Below are 21,408 nucleotides of genomic sequence, written 5' to 3' on the forward strand. Positions count from 1 at the left end.
CTTTTGTGAAACTTCCCAGACCAGGTTTTCTCTAGGGAAAACCTAATCCAGACAATAGTTGGTTTCATATTACTTTGTTTTATGATTAAAGAGAATGCAAATGACTACCTAAATATCCAAGCTAATAAAGAGTCCCTAAAACTAGGGGTCTACTGAAGTGTCATTCTTGAAAGTTTGCATTATTAGAGGAGAATCAAGGACCACACTCAACTGGATACCACTCTATCCTGAGAAAAGTACCATGATCTTAAACCAACACTATGGAAAGCCAATGCCAAGAGTACTTGATAACAATTCATTAACATTTTACCCCACGGGACTGAAGCAGTAGAGAGAAATCTTGACAGTTACTATCATGTGACTAGACTTTTTTAAGAGCTTAAAACTGGAAGGAAATAAAGATATTATAGCCTATATAAAATACCCATTTCTTAACAAAATGTTTACCTGATTGCTTTTCTGGAGCTCTTGTACCTTCTTGGCAAATTCTTTCGCTTCTTTCTGACATTGTTGCTCTAGTTTCTCTACTTTCCTTTGAATCCTTTCATCCATTATCTGGAGTTCCTGAATATGATTTACAAATTCTTCTAATAATCTAATAGAGGAAAGTTTGAGTATGTATCAATCTACCTATTTTTAATCCTTAGGAACTAACCAGTTAACTTATAATCATAAAATCTTAATAAGAAGTGTTCCCTGAGCTTGAAATGATCATGTTAATTTTTTCTTTAGCATCTCGTTAGAAATTTCTTCATCAAAAGATCAAGTCTTTCTGTAATTTCATAACTTCCTCATAGTTGTGTCCAGGCCACATGGCTTTAAAGCAAACATGATGTTTGAAAATACGGCCAGGCTTTAACTACTGACTTTTTGGTGGACTATCTCAGAGGTGAATGAAAACCTCACCCAGAATCCCCATTAAACCCCTACAATAGAAATACATTTTATAGCCTATTTAAAATAGTCAAGAAGGTAAATGTACTGTATAAAAATAATAATATACATTCCAGAGTTCAGTGACTCTGTTCCCCTAATTTACAATTATATTTAAAACAATGTATTTAATGTTTTTATTTTAGAAGTATAACCATTTCTAGTTTATGACTCATTAGAAGAAATGTCAAATTTTTACACTCAATAAAATTACTTCCTGCATACCAGTAAAACTGCTTCATTAAAAGAATGTCAAAGAAAAAACAAAATCTCAAACTTTTAATGCTCTGCTGATTTATGTCTTTTATTGGCCAATTGTTAACTAAAATCCTTGTAGAGGAATGCTGAAAGCAATCTCAACAGTTATCTGTATTCTAACACTAATGTATACCAGATTAGATCTGTGGGGAAAAAAATTTTTTTTATTTCACCTTTTAGGATCAAAAGCTTCAGGTCCACCTCTAGAGCCTCCTCCTGGGGTTCTCCATACAAGACGTTCAATATATTCATCTGCCACAAAAGGCTCCTAGTTTACAAAATAAATATGCTTTAACAAAGTTTCACATACAAATACTTAATATTATTTATAAAATTAACACAGCTACTAGGTAAAAACTTAAAATGAAATTACTGTTTAAATACATCTATATTAAAATGTACAGTTTTTTTCAATTAAAAAGTCTTCAATAAACAAACTACTTAACGAAAATTAGGATATTAAAATACTAGAACAGTATTAATGACCAACTGGAACAACTCAAGAGAAAAATGAGCAAAGAAGAAATAAAATGGTCAAAAAAACTATTTTTAATGTACAGCCTTACTAGTAATCAAATTATCCTTTTTTTTTTGAGCCAGAGTCTCGCTCTGTTGCCCAGGTTGGAGTGCAGTGGCACGATCTCGGCTCACTGCAAGCAGCTCTGCCTCCCGAGTTCACGCCATTCTCCTGCCTCAGCCTCCTGAGTAGCTAGGACTACAGGCGCTCGCCACCACGTCCGGCTAATTTTTTTGTATTTTTTAATAGAGACAGGGTTTCACCATGTTAGCCAGGATGGTCTCGATCTCCTGACCTCGTGATCCGCCCACCTCAGCATCCCAAATAGCTGGGATTACAGGCATGAGCCACCGCACCCGGCCTATCCTTTTTTAAAAAATCTCACAAACTGACAAAGTTTTTTTTTTTTTTTTAATTATAACAAGCAAGGCAGGAAAGGATAAACTGAAATTTATACTCTCATTATTGTTAGAAATGTCAACAGTTACAATCTTTTTGGAGGCCAACTGGTATTAGGTAACATCAATAGTGTCACAAATGCTCGTATACCTTAACAGTAATTTTATTTTTAAAATCTAAGGGAAAAGCATATATGAATGCAAAAATTTCTGCAGAATGTTCATTGAGCATTATGTATATTACTAAGAAATTGTTTACACAAATAATATTCACAAAGCCATAATTGACAAATTAGGGTAAACTTACAGGATGAAAAACAATGTTCCTATTAAAATCATGATCATGTAACGAGTTTAGAAACGAGAAAAAGTCTAACACATGATAGCCGATGAGAAAAAGCAAGATACGAAATCTTATAATTTTCTTAAAAACATTTTTTAAAAAAGGATATTAGAAAAGGCTCAATCAAGAAAATAAAACTTCAAATGTTCACCATCAGCAGATAATACATTTTTTAGACTAATACACACTAATTTACATACTTTTCATACTACCCTCTTTCATGTAAATGGATACCACATATTGCCTCCTACCTAGCATGTAACTTAGTGATCAGCAGCATTTGCTGGTGATTACAATTTGAACTTTCATATCTGCAAAGTTTTTTCTTAAACTTTTAAAGATATAAAGTACTGACATGTTTAAGAATTAAGTTCCAAGGATGAATTAATATCCTTACAAAGAAAAAAATATGGCACCCTGAAATGAAATGAACGCATTTAGCAACACATAATCATTTAGATAATCAGCCTCTAGTCTGCCTCACTTCTGTCGAAACAAGAGTTGATGCGAATCTAAAGATTTTTAACATCATCTAAAATTGAGAAATATGAACTCAAGATGAACTTGTATTTAGAACTACTTAGAACTTTAGAAACTAAGCTACTTAAAAATTTTAGAAAACTTGGCCATCACATGAAATACCCCATACAATGAAATGGTGATGACAGCTAAAGTTTTTTAAGTACTTACTATGTGCCAGGCATTGCCTAGTATTTTACATACTTTATCATATTCAATATGTACTATGGTAAGTAGTAAGTCTACAAGGTAGGTTCCATTAATACCAATTGAATTTACAGTTGTGAAATTACTTTAGGAAGTAGTCAGCCCTTTCAAAAATCTGCAATACTTTCATTAAAAAACTTCATATAGTAATCATGTACCTTTTCCCTATCATTTGCTTGGCATACACATTTGTATAAATACTTAATAATCTTAGTTCTTGTGTGTTGTTAATTTTATTTGTTGAGTAATCATAGTTTTCAATTAAACACGTCATACTGTTCATCAATTTTAATATATTAGTTTTATTAAATGACATATACTAAAAACTTATAAAGAGCAGGCATTTGCTGACATAAAACGTTAAGCTTTTTTTTATACAAAATATTTTCAATCACCTGAAAATACAGTATTCCTTCATTCAGCAAATATTAACTGAGCACCTATTACGTGCTACAGACTATGCTAAATATCCAGGAAATAGTAAAAAAGGAGGAAAAAAATCTCTGCTCCTCTGGATCTAGTGGAGGAGAGTGATAGAGAAACGAGCACAAAAAATGATAGCGGAATAAGAACCATGAAGAAAATGAAAGAGGATACAGAATGATGGATAAGAGTGAGATGATGATGATGATGATGATGATGATGATTTTTTTTTTTTTTTTTGAGACTGAGTTTCGCTCTTATTGCCCAGGCTGGAGTGCAGTGGCATGATCTTGGTTCACCGCAACCTCCACCTCCTGGGTTCAAGCAATTATCCTGCCTCAGCCTTCCTAAGTAGCTGGAATTACAGGCATGCACCACCATGCCTGGCTAATTTTGTATTTTTAATAGAGGTGGTATTTCTCCATGTTGGTCAGACTGGTCTCAAACTCCTGACCTCAGCTGATCCGCCTGTCTCAGCCTCCCAAAGTGCTGGGATTACAGGCATGAGCCACCAGGCCTGGCCAGAGTGAGATTATCTTTGAAAGAAGTCACCAGGCAAGGCCTTTCTAAGAAAACAAATTTTGAGTAAAGACCTGTATGCGGCCAACTAATAAGCTATCTGAGGGAGGAAGACTAAGCACAGGGAACACTCTTGGTATACAATCAATGAAAAGAGGCCAGTGTGACTAAAAGAGAGTGAATGCAGGGGAGAATAATTGTGGATGAGGTCAAGAGAGGTAATGAAAATCCAGAGTTTATACCAAAGTCTTATAGGATGTACTATGATATATTCCCTGTTATTGATTGAAGAAAAGGCCAGGTTCTCAAGAAGATAGGTATTACCTTCTTCTTGGGAATGCCAATACACAATAATAATTCTCCTATTCCTTCTTCCAAAAAAAGCTACAACCATTTACTTTAGTACGTTAAGGAAAGAAAAATATGCAAATATTTTGAAGTCTGTTGGACATAGGGTCCTAGTTGGCATTGGCACTTGGCTGGCCCAAAGCATCATGGACCGTGTCAGAGAGAGAACATATGGGGGCCAGGTAATAGATTCCTGGCCAAGATCTGGCAGAGTCAAACCAATATGTCCATGAGCATACCTAGTGGTGATTTCTGCAGTATACAAATGTTTAACAGGTATAGACACACTTAGTGGCTGATATGACTCCAACACTGGGTCCTTGGTCTACAAAATAAGAACTATTATAATGAGGAAGCCCAAGTAAAAATCCCTAAAATTGCCCCTGTCCAGTCAAGGTAGTTAATCATGTAGGATGGCAAAAAGTAATGCCACTCTTAAGAATATAAAGTAGAGATCGACAATTTTTTCTTAAAAGACCAGATAGCTAGTATTTTAGGCTTGCAGACCATATATAGTCTCTGTTACAACCATTCAACTCTGCCACTGTGGTGCAAATGCAAACACACACAACACATGAATGAGCATGGTTATGTATCAATAAAACAGACAGGATTCTGGGAAGATGGTGGAGTAAATCTGTCTCCCTATCTAGGTAACAACTGCACTGGCAGAATCTTAACTATTTTGGAACTCCGTAGGCTAGTGAAGGCTTGTATCTTCCCAGGTGAAGACTTAGACAAGAAAATGTGGTAATTTTGGTCAATTTCAGCTCTTAGCACAATAGCAGCTACCCAGGTCCCACCCTAGCCCTGTGGCAGAGTGCTGTACACAAATTTCTGGAACAACATGCACACAGGTTGTAGAGGCCAGCATGACCAAAAAGGACCCTGTCCTCTAAATATCTGGGATCCCTGCGCTGAAGGCTAATTGCTGCTTCAGACCACAGAGGCATAAAAAGGCCTTTGTTGTTGCACCTTCCCCATTTTTGCAAGCCCCTCTCCCTCTGGATAAAGTGACTGTCAGAGGATTTAAGTAAATGGATCAAAGAAGAAATTACAAGGGAAATTGTAAAATACTTAAGAAATGAATGAAAATAAAAACACAATATACAAAAACATAGGACACAGTGAAGGCAGTGCTAAGGAGTAAATGTGCAACTAGAAATATTTATATTAAAAAATAAAAAAGATCTCAAATCAACATAACTTTAAAACTTAAGTTACTAGAAAAAGAAGTATAAACTTAAGTAACAAGAAAAAAAAGAAAAACTAAAGCCAAAGCTAGCAGAAGGAAGGAAATAATTAAAACTGGAGCAGAAATTAACAAACTAGAGAACAGAGAAACAACAGAAAAAAAAAAATAATGAAACCGGAAGTTGGCTTTTTGAAAAGATCAACAAAATTGAAAAGCCTTTAGCTAAACAGACTAAGAAAAAAAGGGAGAAGGCTCAAGATACTAAAATCACAAATGAAAATGAAGACGTTACTACTAATTTTATAGAAACAAAAAGGATTATAAGACAGCATTACAAACAATTGTATACCAACAAATTTGATAATCTAGATAAAATAGAAAAACTCCTAGAAACATAAAATATACTAAGGCTAAATCCTGAAAATATACAAAATATGAATAGACCTATAGCCAATAAGGGGAATGAATCAGTAATCAAAAATCTCCCGACAGAGAAAAGCCCTGAAACTCATGCCTTCACTGTTGACTTTTGCTAAACATTTTACAAAACTAACACCAAGCCTTCTCAAACTTTTCCAAAAAATTGAGGAAGAGGAAACACTTCCTAATTCACTGTATGAGGGCAGCATTACCCTGATACACCAAAGCCATGCAAAGACTGTGCAAGAAAACTATAGACTAATATCCCTTTATAAACATTCATGCAGAAATCCTCAATGAAGTATCAGCAAACCAAATTCCATAGCATTATTAACATGATTATATACAACCTACAGGAGAAAATATCTGCAAACTATACATCTGATAAGGGGTTTATCTAAAATATATAAGGAACTCAAACAACTCAATAGGAAGAAAATAAACGACCTGAATTTTAAAAATGTGTGAAGGGCAGAAACAGACATTTCTCAAAAGAAGACACATAAATGGCCAAGGAATATACGAAAAAATGTTCAACACCATTAATCATCAGGGAAATGCAAATTAAAACCTCAGTAACATATCACCTCACACCTATTAGAATGGCTATTATCAAAAAGACAAAAGATAAGTGTTGGTAAAAACGTGGAGAAAAAGGGAACCCTTGCACACTGTTGGTGGGAATATAAATTACCATAGCCATTATGAAAAACGTTATGGAGTTTCCTGAAAAAACTAAGAACAGAAATACCATAATGATCCAGCAATCATACTACTAAACATATATCTAAAGGAAATGAAATCAGTATGTCAGAGATATCTGTACCACCATGTTTATTGCAGCATTATTCACAATAGCTGAGATTCAGAATCAATCTAAGTGTCCATCAATGGATGAATGGATAAGGAAAATATGGCATATATTCACAATGGAATACTACTCAGCCATTAAAAAGAAGGAAATCCTGTCATTTGCAAAAATATGGATGAACCAGGAGAACATTATATTAAGGAAAATAAGCCAGGAATAGAAAGACAAATACCACATGACCTCACTCATATGTGGAGTTTTAAAAATGTGATCTCATAGAAGTAAGAGTGGATTGGTGGTTACCAAAGAAAGGCTGGGAAGGGTAAAGGGGAGGGGAGGAGGAAGACGACAGCCTGATTAACAGATACAAATACATAGTTAGATAAAAGAAAAACGGAAAAATTAGTTGCTATTTCTATATACTAACAAGGAACAATCTAAAAAGGAAATTATGAAAACAATTCCATTTACAATAGCATCAAAAAGAACAAAGTACTTAGGAATAAACTAAGAATTAGCCAAGGAGGCTAAAGACTTGTACAATGCAAACTATAATACTTCGAAAGAAATCAAAGAAGGCACAAATAAACGGAAAGACATCCTATGTTTACAGACTGGAAGACTTAATATTGTTACAATGTCAATACTACCCAAAGTGATCTACAGATTCAACTCAATCCTTGTGAATATCTCAATGACTTTGCTCTATTCAAAAATAGACAAGAAACCCCAAAGAGCCCAAAACAATTCTGAAAAAGAACAGAGCAGCAGGACTCACACTTTCTGATTTCAAAACTTACTACAAAGCTACACTGATCAAAACAGTATATGATACTGGCATAAAGACAGGGATACAGAACAACTAAACAGAATAGAAAGCCTAGAAAAAAACCCTCACATATTTGGTCAAACAATTTTTGACAAGGGTGCCAAGACCATTCAAAAGACAAAGGACAGTCTTTCCAGCACTTTGGGAGGCTGAGGCAGGAGTTCCTCTTGAGGTCAGGAGTTCGAGACCAGGTTGGCAAACACAGCAAAACCCTGTCTCTACTAAAAACACAAAAATTAGCTGGGTGTGGTGGCGAGTGCCTGTAGTCCCAGCTATTTGGGAGGCTGAGGCAGGAGAATCACTTGAACCAGCGAGGCAGAGGTTGCAGTAAGCTCAGATCACTCTACTGCACTCCAGCCTGGGTAACAGAGTAAGTGAATCTGTCCAAAAAAAAAATGCCCAACATGACTAATATTTAGGGAAATGCAAATCAAAACTACCATGAGATGCCACCTTACACAGGAAATGGCAAAAGGCCTAGCTATCAGAGAAGTAAGATTGGAAGACCAAGGACAAGGAAGTCTAGAGCAGAGGCATATGGACGATACAATGAAAGAACTGTCCTGCCAAAATTCATAGGTTGAAGACCTAACTCCCAATGTGATGGTATTTGGAGATGGGACCTTTGGGGAGGTAATCAGTGTTAGATGAGGTCACAAGGTACAGGCCCTCAATATGGGATTAATGTTCCTACAGGAAAAAGAAATCTCTCTCTGCACACACAAAGAAGAGATTACACAAGCACAAAGTGAGACGGGGCCTACAAGCTAAGAGAAGAGGCCTCAGCATGACAACTACCTTGCTAGCACTTTGATCGTGGACTTCTCAGCCCACAGAACACTGAGAAATAAATTTCTGTTGTTGAAGTCATCCAGTCTATGGAATTTTGTTATGGAAGCCTGAGTTGACTAAGACAGACAGATATATGAGACTGGATGAAAAGTATGAAGTTCTTTGTATAACACGTTAGCACCAGAAAACATATACCATGAAAGAGGAACTAAGCAACCAAGCAGAAAAAATGACTCTGCTTGGCATTAGCACTCTGAGCACATGAACAAAGCAGACACAGTACAGAGACAACATGACCCCAACTGCAAGGGGTCCTACTTACCAAGGCTCATCCAGCTACTGTGAAACCAAATATCTAGCCTAACAGTGACAAAGACCAACTCTAAGCCCCTAAAATAGCCCCATTCAAGACTAATCACATGGTTGGCAAGTTGACTACACTGGGTCCTTTCCACTCTAGAAGAAAGAATATTTTACTTTGATAGAAAGAGAAATATTTGAGTTGGATTTGCTTTTCCTCCCTATTAATAACGTCTGGCTTAATCATATGATTTCACTTTTACTCCATCACCCTATTAACACTAGGCCTACTAACCATCATATTAAACCTATACCATATTAACCCTATACCAATGATGACTATACCAATGATAACCCTATACCAATGATGAATGATGCCAATCTGGTCTCGAACTCCTGACCTCAAGAGGAACTCCTGCCTCAGCCTCCCAAAGTGCTGAAAAGACTGTCCTTTGTCTTTCGAATGGTCTTGGCACCCTTGTCAAAAATTGTTTGACCAAATATGTGAGGGTTTTTTTCTAGGCTTTCTACTCTGTTCAGTTGTATTATTATACCAATTATTCGAGAAAGCACCTACCAAGGCCATCATTTTTTGTTGTGTTTGTTCCTCTGGCACAGGACTTCACATACCACATCACACCAAAGGACCCAGGCACCCAGGTTACAGTAAAGGAGGTAACCATGGGATTCACTGGTCATATCATAAACCACACCAAACAGAAGTAGGCAGACTAACAGAGCACTGGAACAGCCTGATGAAGGCACAGCTGAAGCACCAGTTCAGAGGGTGTACTCTTATCAAGATGATGCACTGGTCTGGCGTGGTGGCTCATACCCGAGCTCAGGAGTTCGAGACCAGCCTTGGCAACACAGTGAAATCCTGTCTCTACTAAAATACAAAAAATTAGCTGGATGTGGTGGCGGGCGCCTGTAGTCCCATATACTTGGGAGGTAGGAGAATTGCTTCAGCCCGGGAGGTGGAAGTTGCAGAGAGCCAAGATCACACCACTGTACTCCATCCTGGGCAACTGAGCAAGACTCCGTCTCCAAAGGCAAAAAAGAAAAAAAAAAAGAAGCACTATCCTCCAAGATGCAGTATATATTCTGAATTAAAAGGCTTTATATGATGCTTTGACTCCAATACGAAAAACACATGAGTCTGGCAACAAGGGGTAAAAGCAGAAAGTGGGTTCACTTATCATGATTCCCAATTTGTGCCTGGGATCCCTGTGACTCTAAGTTCTTCAGGAATAGTCTTGGTCCCCAAAGAATGAACACTTTTGCCTATGAACATAGTATAAGAGTATCATTAAATTATAACTACAAGTACCACCTGGTCATATTGTCTCCTTATACCTAGGGAATAAGAAGAGAAGTGATCATCTTTGGCTGGGGCAATCAAACATAATGATCAGGATGAGGCAGGGCTGCCAACACACAATGGGGGCAGAGAGCAGTATGTTTGGCACACAGATGATCCTCTTGGGGATCTCTTGACACTCCCTCAACCATTCCGAAAATGTATGGACAAGTGTTACAACCCTGGCCTCAAAAGGGTATTGTAACCAGTTAAAATACCAAGAACATCAGAGGTACTAGCTGAAGGTAAGGCAGAGTTACAATCGATAGTAGAGGTGAGAGACAGTGAATATCAGTTGCAACTCTGAGACCAGCTATAGTAGTGGGGGCCACAGTTCATCTCACTAGCCTTCTTCTTCGAATTTTCCTCCAGGATAAGACTCAACCAGAATGTCAGAAGAGCTACTCCCCAAATGTATATGAAGAAGTGAAGTCTAGTAGTGGAACAAGGGTGGTCTGTGGTGAACACAATTATGTGCCATCCAGCTCGCCCTTCAAGAAGGGACTTGCCCTAACTGCTAACAGTGCTGCCAACAAAAAGGCTTCATAGGCAGTATTTTCAGGGACTTCATCAGATGCAAAGAGCCACTTCACCCAATGTCATGCCTTTCCCAATGTGATCCATAGCCAATGACTGATTAAGATGGGAGTATAAGGGCCAGACCACTTTGGTCCAAAGCAGGACAACTCTGACAGGTCATTTTAGTTTCAGACCTCCCCACAGGAGCCATCAACACTGCCATTGGACCAAAACTGTAACTGTTTCTCCACATGCCCAATCTTGTATCCTTGCTCTGCCCCCTCATAAATGTTTATCCAAGGTTACTTCCTAATAAATATTCTGCATGCTAAACTGTCTCAAAGTTGGCCTCCCAAAAGACCCAACCTGCAACACCTTAGTAGTCCAGTCAAGAGACGGCAGTGACTCAGATGAAAGTGGCAGTGGATGAGGTGCTGAGCAACAGGTTCATGACGTTTTAAGGCACGCATTCATGTAAGTTGCTGATAGACTGGATATGTGGAAAAAGAAAAAAAAGGAATAAAAGATTACTCATACAGGTAGAGGTTTGCAGCCAGGACGACTCTGTGAATGGTGGTGCTAATTACTGAGATGGGAAGATCAGGGAAAGAGATGGATGAGGGAGCAGTGAAACAAGAGTTTTGTTCTGCAAATGTTATACTGTAGATGCCTATTAGATAAATAAGACAAATATAGAGCACATAGATGGAAAAACAAGTTAGTACTACACGGAAGAAGCTGGAGCTTCATAAAATTTGAATCATCAACACATAGATGGTTACCGAAGGACTGGGTGAGATCATCTAGGAGGAAGAAAGGCATGCCAACATTTGGAGATAAGAGGAAGAAAACAATCCAACAAAAGAAAACAGGAGGCACCAGTGCAGGCGGAAGAAAATTAGAGGTCAGTGTCCTGGAAGCAAAGTACACGTTTTACCCTCAGAGACAAATTATCACTAGGGTTTAAGAGAAGTCAGCGATTGATCCCCAAGGGATGGAAGTTCCAAAAAAGCAAAAAATAAAAATAAATAAATAAATAAAAATAAAGAATTCTGCTTATATAAGCAAATAAATCCTAATGCCTTGCTTTCTAATACTTTACCTTCCTGCAAAGGCACTTACAGTGAGAAAAAGATAGCCAAATTAACAAATCCTAAGACCTCCAAATGACCAAGTCCCCCCAAGAGACTTCTCAAACAATTCCCTATAATACAAGTACCTGTAAAAATTTTTTTAAATCCTTTAAAATTTTATAAGCCTGACAAAGGTTTAACTTCACTTTCTGTTTGCTACAGTAATCAAAAGCAAAAATCACCAAGCCAAAACAAAAATCTAGAACTATGCACTAAGATACTATCATACGAAACTTAGCTTTACATAATTGGTTGTTATATTGCTCCGTTAAACTGATTTTAAATGCTTTACAAATGTTACCAATTGTAATATTAAAATATGGTGTTTGTCATTGTGGAAGACAGTGTGGCAATTCCTAAAGGATTAGAACCAGAATTACCATTTGACCCAGCAATCCCATTACTGGGTATATACCCAAAGTATAACAAATCATTCTACTATAAAGACACATGCACATATATGTTTACTGCAACACTATTCACAATAGCAAAGATTTGGAACCAACCCAAATGCCCATCAATGATAGACTGGATAAAGAAAATGTGGCACATATACACCACGGAATACTATGCAGCCATGAAAAAGGATGAGTTCATGTCCTCTGCAGGGACATGGATGAAACTGGAAACCATCATTCTCAGCAAACTCACACAGAACAGAAAACCAAAGACTGCATGTTCTCACTCATAAGTGGAAGCTGAAAAATAAGAACACATGGACACAGGGAGGGGAACATCACACACCAGAGCCTGTCAGAGGGTGGGGGACCAGGGGAGTGATAGCATTAGGAGAAATACCTAATGTAGATGAGGGGTTGATGGGTGCAGCAAATCACCATGGCACATATATACCTATGTAACAAATCTAAGTTCTGCACGTGTATCCCAGCACTTAATGGTGTTTGTGGTCATTTCTACTGAAAACTCCCTTGGATGTCAATCCCTTGGACAGGAACATAAATCCCTAATTTAAATAATGTTGCTTCCTTGACAAAAATTCAAATTTTTGTATTTTCTTATATCTCCATTCCCAAAAGTAGATCCAATACAATGTGTTGGAACCACCCACAAACTCAAAGAAACTAGGATATTTATCCCAGCCTAGGTAAAAAAAAAAAAAAAAAGTAAGTCTCAGATCATTTCAGAGAGATATTTCTGTATCCTGTTAAACCAACTAACCCATTGGTTCAAAAGTACTGCTTATCATGTATTTTCCTTAAATTTATTATGGATACCACTGTCTAACAGATCATTAAAACACTATCTCCTTTTAGTGAGAAACTTCCTTATATAATTTCTATTACACTATCAAATTCACACACCTTTTTTTTTTTTTTTTTTTTTTTTTTTTTTAAGATACAGTCTCACTCTGTCTCCCAGTCTGCAATGCAGTGGTATAATCTCGGCTCACTACAAACTCTGCCTCCTGGGTTCAAGCAAGTCTCATGTCTCAGCCTCCTGAGTAGCTGGTATTACAAGTATGTGCCATCACGCCCGGGTAATTTTTGTATTTTTAGTAGAGATTGGTCTTTGCCATGTTGGCCAGGCTGGTCTCTAACTGCTGGCCTCAAGTGATCTGCCCGACTCAGTGCTTGGATTACAGGTGTGAGCCACCACACGCAGCCAAGTTCACACTCTTATATCTATCCTTTAGGGTTCTTATCTTGTACCACCTACCCAAATTTCTCTGTACCTCAAAACAAATAGCCACACTTCCATCAGACTATGCCAGTCTTCTTTTTAAGCCCATGTTACTCCTGCTTCCTAACCTGTGGCCAGGTAACTCACCCTACTAAGTATGCCCTTTCTCCTCCAAAACTTCAAAGACTGCTATACCATTAATTAAAGCCTGGCTCCATTCCCTTTTCTTCTTCGAAGGGTTCCTTCCCTACATGGTCTCCATTAATTTCTCCACTCTTAAACCCCTATGAAGCTTAAAAATTCAAATCCCAACAAAGAATATTACTGTCATTTTATCATTTATTGATTTAGAATCATTTTCATAAGTTTCACTCTCTTCTCCATACTTAAATTGAAAGCAAGGGGAGGCTGTGTCATACATTTCTCTTGCTTTCCAGCTGTAGTCAACAGAACAATGCTGAGTATAGCAAAACACTAGCTAGTTGGGGCCATGGCTGAAATCCCTGCAGAGGGTCTTGAAAGTCATGCTCTTGATCCATATATCCAAAACCAAAAAGGCAGGACCACTACCCCACAACCCAGAAATAAAGAACAGGCATTACATGGTACTATCAATCCAAGATTCTAACAGAAACCAAATATGAGCCTAATACAATTCTGGCACTACAAAGAACTAAAGAATTTTACAATATTTGGCCTCTACTTTCTAACCCCATTTTCTTTGATTTTTCAGTGAGATTCTTTATGTGTTTTCTGTATATTAATAACTTATATTTATTGACTACTGATTTTTTTTAAAAAACACAAAATATTTTGTCTCCAGCTAACAAAATGGATTTCAAAAGTAGTATGAAAAGGTAGAAAAATAAAGCATTTTAAGACACAAATATAACTAAGGCAAACTTTGAAAAAGTATTTTGAAAACTACCTGCACAAACACTACAAAATAAATAATTTTACTTTTTAAAATTAGTCAATTTTAACATTCAATCTTGAAGCCCTTTAAACTATGAAATTGGTCAATTAATCATGTCATCAAAATTGTTCTGAAGACTATCTAAATGATGGTAATTTAGAATATTACAAAATATTTTAGATTCTCTTAAGCAAAATATTTTTCCAGGATAGAATATTTCTCATTTTGAACCGTAAAGTAATATATATGATGTGTATGACCAAAAGAGAGAGGTAACAAAATGTTACAATTCCTGTTATACTAGGCTCAGCAGAATCATATAATCAGATTTAAAATTTGTAATGCAAGAATGTTCTTTAAATATCATCACAGCCCAGCTCTTTCATCTCATTTTTACATATGAGGAAACTGAGGAAATGAAATTTAAGTTTTATCAAGGTATTAAACCAGTATTCTAACCCAGATATTTTTCCCACTCTATTATAGAGATTTTAATATAGACTGTGAAATTACTTTAAGTATTTAATAAAATCTGCCATTAGCATTTCAAATCAAATTAAGTGTATTTACAAATACACACGTTAAATATTCTTACAGGCATTTAATAAACACCTTGGAAATGAAATTAAACAAGTAAGGAATCATTGCTTCTTTCATTTATTATACCCTGAATAAGCAAAGATATATAAATAACTATATTTTCTTATTTTCATATTTCAGCTTCAAGGAAATAGCATCAGAAAAGTTTGCTAAGTTTTAAAAATATATATATACATAAAATATTAACAACCAAACTTTTAAATTATTTATCACTCGACTAGAACTTTCATTTAATTTGTAGGTTATATGTTTATTTGCCAGGTGTTACGTGCAATTGCAATCCACTTTTAAGAGAACAAGGCAATCACCCTTTCAAATCTCTCTCACACATGTGGGCACACACACACCTCAACTATTTAATTTCCTGGGAACACCAGGGATTCAGTATTTTAGATTAATTATACACATGTGCAGTCTATAATACTGTCCTCAATTTAATGACTTGCTTATTCCAGAAGTTCACTTTCAAGTTGGTTTGACTGGAGAACTCCAAAGCATAAAACACTTAAATGGAACTCTATTACTCTTAAACATCAACCTCTACCTCTACCACTCTCTCCACTAACACCAGTAGAAGGTAAGAAATTGATCAGCCTTTGTTTCAGTTATCTATTGCTGCCTAACAACCACTCAAATAGTTAGTGGCCTAAAATAACAATAATCATACTGTTCACAAACCTGATTTGAGGAGGGCTGAACAGGGAAATCTGGTCTCTGCTCCACATGAAATAAGCTGGGGCTGCTCAACTTGGCTAGAAGATACTCTTTCAAGATGGCAAGCTGGTGTTTACTGTTAGCTGGGAGTTCAGCGAGAGCCAAGGGTGAAGGGCCTTGGTTCTTTAAAAGGGCTGCATGGGCTTTCTCTTGGTATGGTTGCTAGAGTCCAAGAGGTTAGGTCATCAAAGGTAATACATTCGGCCCTCTATGGGGCCTAACCTTGCCAATCACTACGTAGCAACACTTCTATAGTCATAGGTCTGTACAGATTCAAGAAGTGAGCAGAGACCCTGCTTCCCTATGGGAAGGGCATAAACATCACGATGTGGGATGGCAGATCTTGTGACCATCCTGAAAAATATAACCTTCCACAGCCCCTTTTAGTAATCCTCTCCTACTATAATCTCCTACTTCTTGGATCATTTACTCTAAGTCAGCTGAGACCGAGAAGGCTGAAGGCTTTCCCTCCCTGATAGATCTTTAATCTAGTTCTCATCTCAATCCACTTAAATTGAAAGTGGCCGACACCTAATTTTTAAAAATGGATACTACTCTTTTGATAGTATGTTGCTAAGCAATTTAAATTTCTCAATTCAATTTAGTCATCAAAAAAACCTTCTGAAGTAGATACTACTATTTCCCCCATTATACAGATGAGAAAATTGAGGTACAAAGAGGTTGGGTAACTTGCCAAGATCACACAACTAGTAAGGGGCAGAGCTGAGAGATGTCATCCACCTCCTGACTAAAGTACCACCCATATAAAGTGATACTTCCTAAACTGCTGAGTTACTAATTCATATTTCCATTTGCCTAGTGGACTTCTTTACCACGATGTCTTGCTAAAAACTCAAAGTATAAAACAAAATATATATATATATATAAAATGATAGAGAGATATATATATTTAATGAATATATTATTTCTTTCCCCTGCAAAGGTCCTTCTAATTTTCTCTGTCACAGTTAATGAATCACCAACTACCTACTTTTCAAAGTTTACAAATTTGGAATTTTAACTCCTCAGTAATTGAATTATTTTAATTCTTCCTCCAAAATGTCTTTTCAAATTTCTTCTCTGTTGCCATTGAATTAGGTTAGAATTTCATCTAGCAAGATTAATCAGTCAACAGATAATTCTGGAACACTTACCAAATGACAACAATTATGTTAGGCTGCCCATGATCCCAATTTTCCCAGCTAACAATTTCTTCCCCCATCGAAGGCCATTCTTCACACTAACATTAAAATTGTCTGTCTTCCTGACCCTTACCCAAAAAAAGTAAGGTCAGCCCTCTTGCATGATCTATAAAAAGCCTTCTTAAAAATTCCCCCTGGCTGGGCCCAGTGGCTCATGCTTGTAATCCCAGCACCTTGGGAGGCCTGAGGTGGGAGGATCACTTGTGTCCTGGAGTTCGAGACTAGCCTGGGCAATATAGTGAGACCCCATTCCTACAAAAAATAAAAAGTTAGCCAAGCATGGTGGCACATGCCTGTAGTCCCAGCTACTTGGGAGGCTGAGGTGGGAGGACTGCCTGAGCCTAGGAGGTCAACATTGCAATGAGCTGTGATTACACTACTGCACTCCAGCCTGGGTGACAGAGCAAAACCCTGTCTCAAGAAATAAAAAAAACTGGCCAGGCACGGTGGCTCATGTTTGTAATCCCCCAGCACTTTGGGATGCCAAGGCGGGTCGATCATGAGGTCAGGAGTTCGAGACCACCCTGGCCAACACAGTGAAAGCCCATCTCTACTAAAAATAAAAAAATTAGCCGGGCATGGTGGCAGGCACCTATAATCCCAGCTACCCAGGAGGATGAGGCAGCAGAATTGCTTGAAACCAGAGACGGAGGTTACAGTCAGCCAAGATCACGTGACTGCACTCCAGCCTGGGCAACAGAGCTAGACTCCTTCTCAAAAACAAAAAACAAAAAAACGAAAAACTGCCCTCGAACTCCCATGGTCTCAATGCCTTGCCACCACTCCCTGTTCTTAAAATATGCATATACACATCCTAACTCTTCTCAATTGCCTCACCTTACAACAAACTGCAGTCATCTTGTGTCTCTGCCTTGGAATGCCCTTCTTCTATTTGAAAAATCTCTACTCATCCATCAATATCCAATTTCTATATGCCATTACTAAATGAAACCTTTCCTAATAATCCCTGGAAAAGATTCTAAATTCCCACTGCACTGTATTAATGTATTAACATGTCTGTCTCCCTCAATCAGATGCTTAACTCAACATCTTTTAACTCTAGTACCTGGAATAATGTCTGGTCTACACATTCATTCAATGTTTGCAGAATGAATACATTTTATCATACACATGATACAATTGGTAGCCAACGTCTATAAACACTTAATAACTAATATGGTAAAATAAATAGCATTTCAGCACCTTGACAGTTAACGGGGTGCTCCTTATATATCTCATGCTCATTAGTATACACCTGGCTAGCTAATTGAACAAGAGACATCATTTTCAACAAGTCTATTTAAACAGCTTTTGTAATTTAGTTTGAAAAATTAAGAGACAAATAAATGTGGGAAAATGTGTTCTTCAGTATTCATACTCTAATTTGGAAGTCAAACAGCCATTGCTATCACAGCCAAATTACCTGACCTCAAGCACTATTATCAAGGAACTTACATTTACAGAAAGAAAAAAAAAAATGAATTTTTAATCCTGGCATATAGGACCTCCAAAATTAAACCCCAATTTACCTTACATGCCACTCCTCCTCTTTACATGTGCTATACTCCAGGCAAAATGAATGTTCCCCTTATCTCCAGGGCCTACAACCCTCCCTGTATGTCTTAGCTTTCATTGTCTGCTTTACTGAAAAGTCCCTCCACCCAGTTCCACAAAAAATCTAATTTTTCCTCTGTAGATAACTGAAATGATAATAATCCCTCTGTAGATAATTCTAATCCTTTCTTTCTTCTAGAGGTAATCTTCCCATCCTCTTGACACCTATGGCACTTTATCTAGACCTCTTTGAAACCATTTATAACCTTATTTTTAAGAGTATAGTATCATATATCTACCTTCTCTCCCTCTATTTGCTAAGGACAGGTTCTATACTTAACTCAACATTTTCCAAAATATGTACCTTGTAATTTACAACATTAAGTTAACAAGCAGTAGAAAATAAAAGTCTCTTAAAAAAAGAAGAGTCTCATGGTGGAAAAAGTTTGGGAAATGGACTTCTCATCATCTTTAACATATTAAGGTATACTGCAAATCTCCAGCAAAACAGATTATGCTCATTTCCATAAGTTATTTGGCCACTGAACCCTGTTAGTTTTTTTGCGACACATCTCGTAGGATTAATATTTCTATGGCATGCCCTTTGAGGCATGCAGATAAAGTTCAAGAACTTTACCTTGAACTTAATAGGTACTCAACAAACATTTGTAGAATGAATGAATAATTAACCCTAGTTACTAACCAAGAACTCTCCCATAATGGTAGTCTAACCAGAGAAAAAGGAAGATTCTTGAAGAATTATGGGGAAAAAATAAGCAAATGAGAAAAGAATGTCCTCAGTAGTACAATAAAAGGAGAAAGGAATATTTGCAATAACATAAAAAGAACTTCTGGCGCGGCACAGTGGCTCACACCTGTAATCCCAGCACCTTGGGGGGCCAAGGTGGGCAGACTGCTTAAGCCCAGGAGATCAAGACCAGCCTGGGCAACATGGTGAAATCTTTTTTCTCCAAAACAATTTTAAAAATTAGCTGGGTGTGGTGGCAGGCACCTGTAGTCCCAGCTACTCTGGAGGCTAAGGTGGGAGGATGGATTGTGCCTGGAGGGTAGAGGCTGCAGTGATCACCCAACTGCACTCCAGCCTGCGCAATAGAGCAAGACCATGTCTCAAAAGCAAAGAAAATTTAAAAAGGAATTTCTGAGCCCAGCCACTTTGCATATGTAGAAGATACAATTTATCTACACCACGTAACAATCCTTATTCAGAATGTCTATCCCGAGAAGATTTAAAAACACTGTACATGGATCTTTTCAGAAAGATCTGTCAACAAAAGTTGAAACTAAGAAGGTATTCTGAGAAACTTTCAGGATATACACTATTACAATAGCCAAATCATCTATTACTAAATCATTTCGGTCAACTGAGGAAATATATTACAGTCTGATTTTGTTATATGAAGTTGTTTTCATTAAGTGTCATGGGACCAATAAGATTTTAAAAGAAGTAGAGTTAACACAATGAAGTTTCATGGATTCAAAAGCTTAATTTTGTTTTCATTTAACTTCTCTTAACACGAAAAGTAAAAGTACAATTCTATTTAATAGTGCATGAAAATCAGGATGAATAAAAACCAAACATCCTTGACTACATCCTGCCTTCTGTTTTCCACAGTTCTCCAGCTGGGACTAAGAAAGGGAAGCAGGGGGAAAAGATACTTCCTTTGACTTGTACTACAATCTAGATGCTATGGCAGTAGCTACAGGAAACTGAGCAGTGACAAGATTTGTTTTTCCTCCTCCCTCCAACGCCAAGAGATCAACTTTTCACTTGGGGATGAAAACTTACTCAAGAGTAGAGTCCACTGTAGGGCTGGATTCATAGCAGCACCAGAAAACATAAATGCACTTCTTAATTATAACTACTAAAATTCAATTATAACTATTATGCTTTTAATTTTGACGAAGCAACAAGCTACATACAGTCAAGAAAAAAAGTCACATAAGTTTTACGATCTATACATATGTTTAAATTTGTTCTAAAAACCCTCTGGCCTAAGAGTAGTCTAAGGGCTACTGTCTCTATTATCACTGAATCTTACGGGCTACCATATAACTAGAGTCACTAAATTACATTAAATCCTAATCTGGTTTAACTACTCAACCTAATGGCAGGACCCCAGAGAGCAAAATATATATTTCCCCATCTCCTCCCCTTCCCCGCCAGGGGGAGGGAGAAAAAAAATCAAACATATTTCCAAGTAAGTTACCGAAATCATGCGGTCAAATATTTAAATAAAAATATACATAAGATGGTCCAAGGTACAACTGAAACTGGATTAACTCAAAGGATAATGTCTTATGAACTGTATAACAACATATATAATAGTTTTCTGTTGAGACCTGGCTTGTCAGCAAATAAACATTAATTGAAGATCTCATACAACTTCATCGTGTTCTCCCTCTATAAGATGTGAAAAATAAAACAAGGAACCACAGCACTACTTAGTACCCAGGGACACAGTAAAAGTTCCTAGCAGGAAAAGTGTCTCCCCGATCTTGTGTCAATAAACAGATGGCACAATTTTGGAATTACAGAAATTAATGTAGCTTATCTCCCAACACTTAACTGAGAAAATACAGTATCTCCGAAGTCTTTCTTGTAATTACGATCCTTCATTCACAAATTAGTCTTATTACAACTTATTATAACAATAACATATATTATTCCTCTCAAAAAAAGCACTATCGATCCGAAAACTGACTGATATGCAAAATATAGCAACATAACAAACGTAAAGTTCCATTTATCAAAACTGTGGCATTCAAATTGTAAGCCACAAAAACTGCTGAATCTTAGGCAGAAAAAGGATACCATTTTCACTTATGGAGAAGTTCCCTATTGTGGATTACAGTCTTCTCAATTATTATACTTTTGTTATTCAATGTGAAACACAAGCACACACACACAAAGGGGTCTTTCTTTCCTTTTTCTTAAG

The 21,408-nt window shown here is 37.1% G+C and overlaps 1 protein-coding gene across 2 annotated transcripts in view; it reads right to left on the reverse strand.

Annotated features, from left to right (window-relative positions):
* Positions 1-21,408, reverse strand: part of EXOC5 (exocyst complex component 5) — a 62,030-nt gene that overhangs the window by 39,370 nt on the left and 1,252 nt on the right. For both annotated transcript variants that reach the window (XM_007986793.3, XM_007986794.3), the window contains exons 2-3: positions 1,365-1,459; positions 448-595 (exon numbers count right to left, since the gene is read on the reverse strand). In XM_007986793.3, the coding sequence (XP_007984984.1) occupies positions 448-595; positions 1,365-1,459 (243 nt within the window). The remainder of the gene's footprint in view (positions 1-447; positions 596-1,364; positions 1,460-21,408) is intronic.

The sequence above is a fragment of the Chlorocebus sabaeus genome, chromosome 24 (genome assembly GCF_047675955.1).
Source record: "Chlorocebus sabaeus isolate Y175 chromosome 24, mChlSab1.0.hap1, whole genome shotgun sequence".
In the NCBI taxonomy this organism is placed as follows: domain Eukaryota; kingdom Metazoa; phylum Chordata; class Mammalia; order Primates; family Cercopithecidae; genus Chlorocebus; species Chlorocebus sabaeus.